General features: G+C 37.8%; 1 protein-coding gene across 1 annotated transcript; it reads left to right on the top strand.

Annotated features, from left to right (window-relative positions):
- The first annotated feature begins 3349 nt into the window (after positions 1 to 3349).
- LOC135471538 (2-iminobutanoate/2-iminopropanoate deaminase-like) lies at positions 3350 to 8002 on the top strand. Its single transcript, XM_064750805.1, has 6 exons — positions 3350 to 3488; positions 4554 to 4656; positions 5315 to 5369; positions 5947 to 6015; positions 7030 to 7085; positions 7485 to 8002. Exons 1-6 carry the CDS (start codon positions 3424 to 3426, stop codon positions 7539 to 7541), a joined length of 405 nt encoding a protein of 134 aa, XP_064606875.1. The 5' UTR covers positions 3350 to 3423; the 3' UTR covers positions 7542 to 8002.
- Positions 8003 to 8270: the final 268 nt, after the last annotated feature.

Raw genomic sequence — 8270 nt, 5'->3', positions numbered from 1 at the left:
ATCAACCACGTCTTGTTGATCATCACTTTGAACTTCTGAAATCCATACCACACATCATACATTACATATCTTTATATCTTTCCAATAACACACTGTCTTATACAAAAACAATACAAAAACGTCGAATTTCTAAACAAATTTCAGTGTAACATTAACCAGCATTATAGTGGTGCTTGCTTGGTTTCGCCAGATACATTTTCAGTGTGAAATCGAGATCCCTAACCGTAGAATATTCTACCTTCACGATTGGACTCTGGGACTAAGGGTTAGCATTTTCTTACTCGTGATTCAGTGTGAGATACTTAAATGCTGCAAAGGTACAATACCCATCACCACACAACGGCCATATAATCAATACAAAGTTCAAATTTATTTTAAAAATGTATTTAGACTGACTCAGTGAAGATAGAGACAAATATCTTCCGATGGGCATGAGAAGCAACGAGTTAACGATGACTTAACTCGTATGCAGCTTGAACTAAACTTCCGAAGACAGCCACGTTTTTTAGGCCGCGGATTTTTATGCCGTTGAACTTGTGGCTGGTCTCTGTCAATTTTGTATATTACGGCCACAGTGTGTAATGGTTTGATGTCGGGCTTGTCGCAGAGTTTTTGGAAGCTTTCACTCTCCTCCTGTGGGATATGTGGACCTCTTAATCTCTGATGGTTAGGATCAGGTGAAGTTGCCATTTGCGTTGGCAGCGACACTGGGGAAGGTGGAAAAGCTGGAGAGCAGTGCCAGTTCTCGTACCGTGTAGGGTCATTTAGAATTGTCTTTTGCTCCACAGGCCTCATGCTAGCCAGATTCTCTACGAAGAAGAACTTGACTTCATGTTCCAGATGAAATGACACGTAACATTTTTCTTTCAAAGGTTTTTGCTTGAGGCAGGACTTCCGCGGCTGGGATTCCAAAGGAGGAGGATCGTGTCTGTCTGGGTCATAGTCGTCTATACTGTCCTCATATTCAGCAAACAAAGATGTGCCTGAATTGATATAAACAGAGCTTGCGGTAATCATCTTGTGACATAAATATACAAAGGCAGAACAAGAAGTACTTGTATCGATGTGCATCAAGATTGAAATATATTTGGTACAGGGAAATCATGCCTGAGTAATGATAGCTGAGGGTGTCTTCAGGTGACGGTGACCTGTATATGGGGTTAGAGAACACGTGAACACAGCGCATGTTTCTCGGGAAAAAATCTATGGACAAATTCGTTCCATGAAAATTTCTCGCTAGCTGCGACGACAAACGTCCTTCCCATTCCTTGCAGCTCCCTCTCAATTGCCGCATGTTCTAAATTTAAGATTGGGTGCTGCATGGATAAGAATAACTTTATCTAAATCTTGCTGTGCCGTCCGATGTGATAGCTTAATGATTATTCATTAAATATAAAAATACAGGTCAGATATCAACATAGTTTGATAAACCAATGCCCAGAAGAAGTGATCCTCTAATCTTACTACAAACACCACAGTTAAACTAAAACACACAAAAGTGTAAGGAAAATGGGGCGGTAACAATAGAAGATATGTTAGTGATCTTTGATGTAAAACTCCTGTTGACAAACATGGACAAAATTATATATAAGGAGTGTAAAGCCGACTTACATGAGGACTGGGACTGGACTGGATCATTAAGAGGGTAATCTGAGCCCATCTTATTTATTTCTGCCTCTTGGGATGTGAAAGATATCTCGTGGTCCCCCCTATGGGACTCTCCATCAGTGAATTGTGCGTTGTTGTCTTTAGCTGGGGGTGAAACAACGATAATCAGTTTTGTTCCGTGCCTTTGCTGTTTGTAGCAGTTTATTAACTACTAGTAACTAACGAAACCAATTTCATATGAGCTGCAGCCAAGAATGACTAATACATTAGAACGTATCAGAACAGCGCTTTAATGCAATCTACCCTGACTGAATATATATTGTGTTATGCACCACACATAGATGCGTACATGCATGAGTACATTTATGAACTCTTATGATAAACTCACTTCATGAACACCAACATCTGGGGAACAAAGTAGCTTACCTTCGAATGCCGATTTCTCGGGAAAGTTTTTCTCTTCAGATACCAGTTTAGCAATCTTTGAATATGAAAGACAAACCATGTACCATGCAGTATATGTTGTATATATCATGAAGATGTACCCAAGTGCCTGTAATCCCATGCATCCGGTAGCGACAGCTGCTTACTTTTGAATTTAAACCATAGGTGTATATGCATTGAAAACTTTTACTAACATAAAACAAAGATTGTCAACAGGAACAGAACAATCTGAGAACAGTTTGACGAGCTGTGAATGCAACTGTTTAAAAAAAAAAAAAACGACCTCCTTGATCTTAAGTTAGACTTGATGCAGCGCATATATATGTGAAGCTTTTCTACATATGTAGCAAAACTTTCAGTGCTTGGTTATTGTATCCACGGCACTACAGATTAGAAAATGATCCCTATAGCGTACAACGTGGATTAAAACCAAACAAGCACTCAGATGAGACTCGATCTCCGGTAACATGTAGGCCTACAGTCTGTATGGAGAAGGATGAGCGATACGGTTCTGCGAAATTCACCATTGCACAGTAATAGGCCTACTTGGTAATTTTGGCAATTTATGTACAGCTACATTTCCAACTACAGTATAGTATATACCCTAAAACTGTCACACGCTGTAATGTTAAGCTCTGGTTTTGCAAATTCCTGTATATTCCGTACAGTTGGCATATAACATTTATAATATAGGCCTTCATGCCGTTCTCATGTTGTAACTGGTTGAACTACTTACACTTGTTTCCATTGGTCCTCCGTAAACGGTAAAGCGACTATTGCCTACCTTTTAAACTTTTAGCCGACGAGACGTGATTGTGACGTCAGCCGTTTCACCTCTTTCAAAATGACGTCCAGCGGTCATGCAATCAACACCACAGCGTAGCTGCACCACAACGCTACACCTAGTGGCCGGTTTCATGAAGCTCACTTAGCTAAGTAGACCCTTAACTACCAGGGCAACACCCATGTTGTAGAGATATAAAGTGCACTTAGTTAAAGGCACCTTAACACGTAGTAAACTTCATGAAACCAATGACGTCATCCCGTGTTTACCCTTGTTTCACGTGGCATGGCATAAGCTGGCAAGTACATACATGTAAATACTGAAGAACACAATCACATATAACATTAATATAAACTCAGGATTGCTTTATATGTTGTAAACACTGGTATGAAAAATCCTTCATATTTTCCCGTCTTGTATTTTACGTGCACACTGTACGGTCCTTCTTGCGAATTTCCGGTCTCTTGTGGAGGTCTACTGGTCATAAACCTTCCTCATCCTACTGTCATAACTGTAGGCTACAGCTGTTGAGTTCCCACTGCTGCGTGAAGTTATTTTTTACAGCACGTTGTACAAGTTCTGTAAACATGTCACAAGTAATTCGTCGTATAATCAGCACACCAAAGGCCCCGAAAGCCATTGGACCGTATAGGTAAAATAATCTTATACGTTACAGGTGTGTCATTTTATTTTAGTGACTGCGTGTACACTTAGATCAACCACATGTGAACTGCTAAACTCCCTAGTAGTATCTGTACTGCACACTTGCTGACACAAACAGAAATGGAGAATTATTCTTCTTAAAATCGCATGATAGACGAATGTGATAGACTATAACTTGCATGTGAAGACTCACCAGTGTGCTCCATTCAAAACCTTAATGCTGTCACGTTTGTGCAAAATTCTTTGTCAGATTATAAAACTCAAATAAAACAAATACATGTACATCAAAGATATCACATGGTCTAATACATCTTTTAAAACTTAACTATAAGTCTAATTAAATTAAACTGTGATGATGTTTTCAAACATTTTAACGAGACAGATAAATCAAAATTCGCATGGTTCAATACCACATACACCAAAATTAACATTAAGTACAATTAAAATTAAAACTTGATATGATATTGTGGATCAATTTTCAGAAACAGATATACATTTTCAAGGAGTTCATTTCTTTCTAGGTGAAAGATCCAGACAGCAAATTTAGCAGTGGTTCTCAGTATATATACACTCCTATGTAGACTGAAGTGTGGCTACTATGAGGACCAATGTGATCATGGTAGAATTTGCAATGAACTAATTAGCCTGTGATCACAGACACTGTGTTTAACAGGCCACAGAACATTAGTTCTGCTGCTTTGAAGTATTAATCGGGGTCCCTGTGGCTGAATGGTTAGCATGCCAGCACTGCACAATGACCCAGTAGCCTCTCACCAATGCAGTCACTTTGAGTTTAATTCCAGATCATGCTGTCTTCTTCTGCCATCATACGTGCGAAAATCTGCTAGAAACCAACCTGATGGTGATGGTGCGGGATTCCCTCAGGGCCCTGCATGGTTTCCTCTCACCATAATGCTGGCTGTGGCCATATGAGTGCAGTATTCATGAGACTGGCGTAAAACACGAACCAAATAAATATGCAAAATTGCAGTATGAATCATAAACATAATCATAATATGTAGTGACATGCATGTAGTTTGTTTTTTGTTGACAGCCAGGCTGTGGCAGTTGATAAGACCCTATATGTCTCAGGACAACTTGGGCTCAATCCTGAATCCATGGAGTTGCCTGAAGATGTGGCAACTCAAACAAAACAGGTGAAACATGCCTAATAATTAATGTCATGTGTTTGTTTGTTTGTTTGTTAGTTTGTTTTCGTGCCATTAACTTTTCTGAGTCCCGGTACCTCTGTCATTGCCTTATTGATAGGGAATATCCTTGGCTTTAAGAGAGCTGACTTTTGGGAGAATGTCTTGTTTTGTATCCATCCCTATTTTTTTGAATGTTTGCTAATAAATGTAGCACAATTCTCTTCATCATCCTGCCACAAATGTCCAGAAACCACCAACACAGCCCATATTTTTTTCAACATTGTGAGCTATTGGAAATTATTTTGTGCTTTTTTTTTCTTTGCTAAAAACAATAAATAATATTAAACAAATGGGATTACCATCGCATTTACCCTCTGGATAGTGCTGGGTGATGAAAAGGACTTGCCAAAAGGTAAAGAAAAGGCCAACCATAATGTTATTTCAATGAGATATTTAGAATGGAGATTGAGCTATTCAGAAATGACACAAATATTTCAAAAAATTTGGTGCAGATACCAGCAAATATATGATGAAAATAAACTCTAACATGTCCAAGGTTCTTCTAGGCATTCATTGATGTGAATAACCTTTTTTAAAGTTTCAAAGATTGTTACAGAGTGTGAACCATGGAAGTAAACATCACCTTTATTTCTTATGTTTTAAGGCACTACAGAACATAGGAAGCATCCTCGAGTCTGCAAATTCATCATTCAGCAAAGGTATAAAAGCTGTTGGTGTTCATGATTTTATAATTTACACTTCTGTTAAACTTCAGGACTGCAAATTCAGTATTTAACAAAGGTATTGTTGTTAAGTATTATCTGATTTACTGCTCTACTCAACCTTTACCACAGTGTGCCCACGAGACATATATGTAGTACAATTATTTACAAATAAAACATGCAAACATTGCACTAATTTCAGATTGTTATTGAGATCTTAGGCATCCTTATTTATGTACATTGTCTGCCTTTTGAATATAATGGAAATGGAAGTATTGTCACTGAGGGCTTAACAAAGTTCTGAAGAATAAAAGCACATACACATATTACTTCAAGTCACTGTCACTGTGACCACACCTGGGAAACTTCTGGACAGTCATCAGGATTTGTCTCTGCTTTGTAAAGAATCACGTATTATGGTGGAGTAACTATAGGCACAGTCTCCGCTTGGTACATTTTTAACATGCAATGCCCAGACTGAACAATAGTGTGTGAACAGCTTCCAGATTTTCATAGGAAATATGAAGATGTATATGCTTTGTAAAACAGGATATTGGATTTTTGCTCTTTTCAGTGGTGAAAACAACTATCTTGCTGGCTGATATCAATGATTATGCCACTGTCAATTCTGTCTATGGAACATGTAAGTGTTAACTACCTTCATCTTGTTCTTATGTTATATGTGTGTATATTAGAGGAAGGAATTACTTCTGTTGTGAAGTTACAGCAAATATATAGAAAGATATACCTAGCTGTCACCAACATAAACAATACTTTTCTCCATTATAGTTATTATATTGCATGCAAAGACGTCCCGCTTTCACAGAACTTCGCAGGTCACATTTCTCATAACTTTTTTTGGAAAAGTCATTGCCTAGATTATAGCTCCTTGTGATGACATCATCTACAAGAAAAGTTACGAAAAACTGATTTTTTTGTGAAAGTGGCAGTAGAATTGCAGGTGTGAGTATCCTGATCATCCTGTAGTTTTGTTTGTCTAAAAAGTCCCCACTGAATTCTGCCCAAGTTCAACCATCAAGATCGCCTCATAATGTGTTTTATTTTAAATTGCTTTGGAAACTGTGATTTATGAATGACATTTGCTAGTTTCATGCACCTTGGACCTTGACATCTTTCTGTCCACCTGTTCATTTGTATGTCTCTTTCTGTGATAAGTTTCCGTCTTAGTGTCTTGTGTAACAGAGAATCAATGTTAAGGTAAATGTTAGGAGTAGTATCTCAAAAAGTACTGCGCAATAACATGATGGGAACGTTATATTCATGTTGATGCTTTGCGTGGTTGTTAATTACGGTGAGTTACCCAATTCGTGGCCTTCACTCTTTTGTGTCTAAGCCCGTGTCTGAATTGGGAGGCTAAGTATAAACCTCAACATAGGACAGTCCATTTCCTCAGCTGATCAGCTGTGCAAGCCTTTAGTATGTGCACACCATGACATGGCATTTTGACTTGTAAGTGAGCAGCAGTTGTGGCACACAGAAACTGTAGGATTAATAAAGAAGCTTTTATGACCATGTTTATAGTTACTAAATGTGGTTCATGTGCTTTGTCTATGTATTTGCAGGAGTTGTAGTGTTTCTTCATTTCCATTTTGCAGAAACTGCAAAGTTTTTCAAATACTACTGATTTTTTTTACAGTTTTTTCTGCTCCCTTTCCTGCGCGTGCAGCCTACCAGGTGGCCAATCTGCCAAAGGTTTGTAAGAAAGTTTGCCCTAAAAATTCATCCAAAGAATGCTTATGTACAGACAAATAAAGGTAATAAAATATTATGTTTGGTGCAGAAACTTACATTTTTCCAGTAGAATATCGACCATTCTAAGACCAATAAAACTCAGAATTGGGCAAAACGAGTAACTTTATCATGGACATAATCGTTGGTCAAAGGCAGTAAGTTTGCTAGGTGATTTTATATGTTATCCATTCTTGAAGTCATTTTAAACGTACCACATGTAACTTTAGGCTGTATCATGTTTAAACACCTGCACATACCTAAATAACCGTCAGATAATTTTGCCAGTAATTAGCATCATTGAAAGCTTGCTTTGTGTACCAAATGTGTAGGCATAATACATGTATTGCTTAAATTTTGCAGCTGGCTAAAGTTGAAATTGAAGCCATTGCCATCATTGGTGATGTGAAGGACCAGTGACTACCAATATCCCAACTGTGAACACAGACCAGGACTACATTTGATGATCCTATTTTACATTATCCCCAAGTCGCCACTTGCACATGTTAAAGTCATGTGTTTTACAACACTAAATGTTAATTTGAACTCATGGAAGCAATTATATGCAAGAAGCACAAAAGTGCCATATCCTTTCCATTTTCATGGTTAAGGAAAAAAATTGCTGCATTTAAAGTAAACACATTATAGAACTCATTTTATGGTTTAATAGTGGCTGGTCTTAATGTTTATCACTTGTGTCATAATATATAAAGTTTAGAAGTGTTCAGATATTTACATTTTCTACTAAAGAGACCTTTTCAAAATGCCTTTGGAAATAGTCTATTACTGCTGAAGAAGATAATTTTCAAGTGCAGTTTGGGATTCCATATATATATCATTAGTTCAACTGTGTGATGGTTTAAAAGTTCTTAATGAGATAAAAGTATACTATCCAAAAAAAGAAACGCATAACCTGTTTTTTGCGGAGGTGATGCAGTCTTTTCAATTATGCATAACTAAATAAGAATTGCTATTCTGCACATATTTTTTTACACAGATTAAGGAAGGGTCCATATCTAGACAACAAGGCCATCAACTTGAGGTAAGACACTCACAATGAGTCTCCCACTTGAGTGAAATGTCAGTATCTGTTGTGACCACCACGGGCACGAATAACAGTTCTGACACGCCTTGTCATGAACTGGATGA

The sequence above is a fragment of the Liolophura sinensis genome, chromosome 7 (genome assembly GCF_032854445.1).
Source record: "Liolophura sinensis isolate JHLJ2023 chromosome 7, CUHK_Ljap_v2, whole genome shotgun sequence".
In the NCBI taxonomy this organism is placed as follows: Eukaryota; Metazoa; Mollusca; class Polyplacophora; order Chitonida; family Chitonidae; genus Liolophura; species Liolophura sinensis.
The sequence above is the reverse complement of the archived record's forward strand: the minus strand, read 5'-3'. Positions and strand labels throughout refer to the sequence as shown.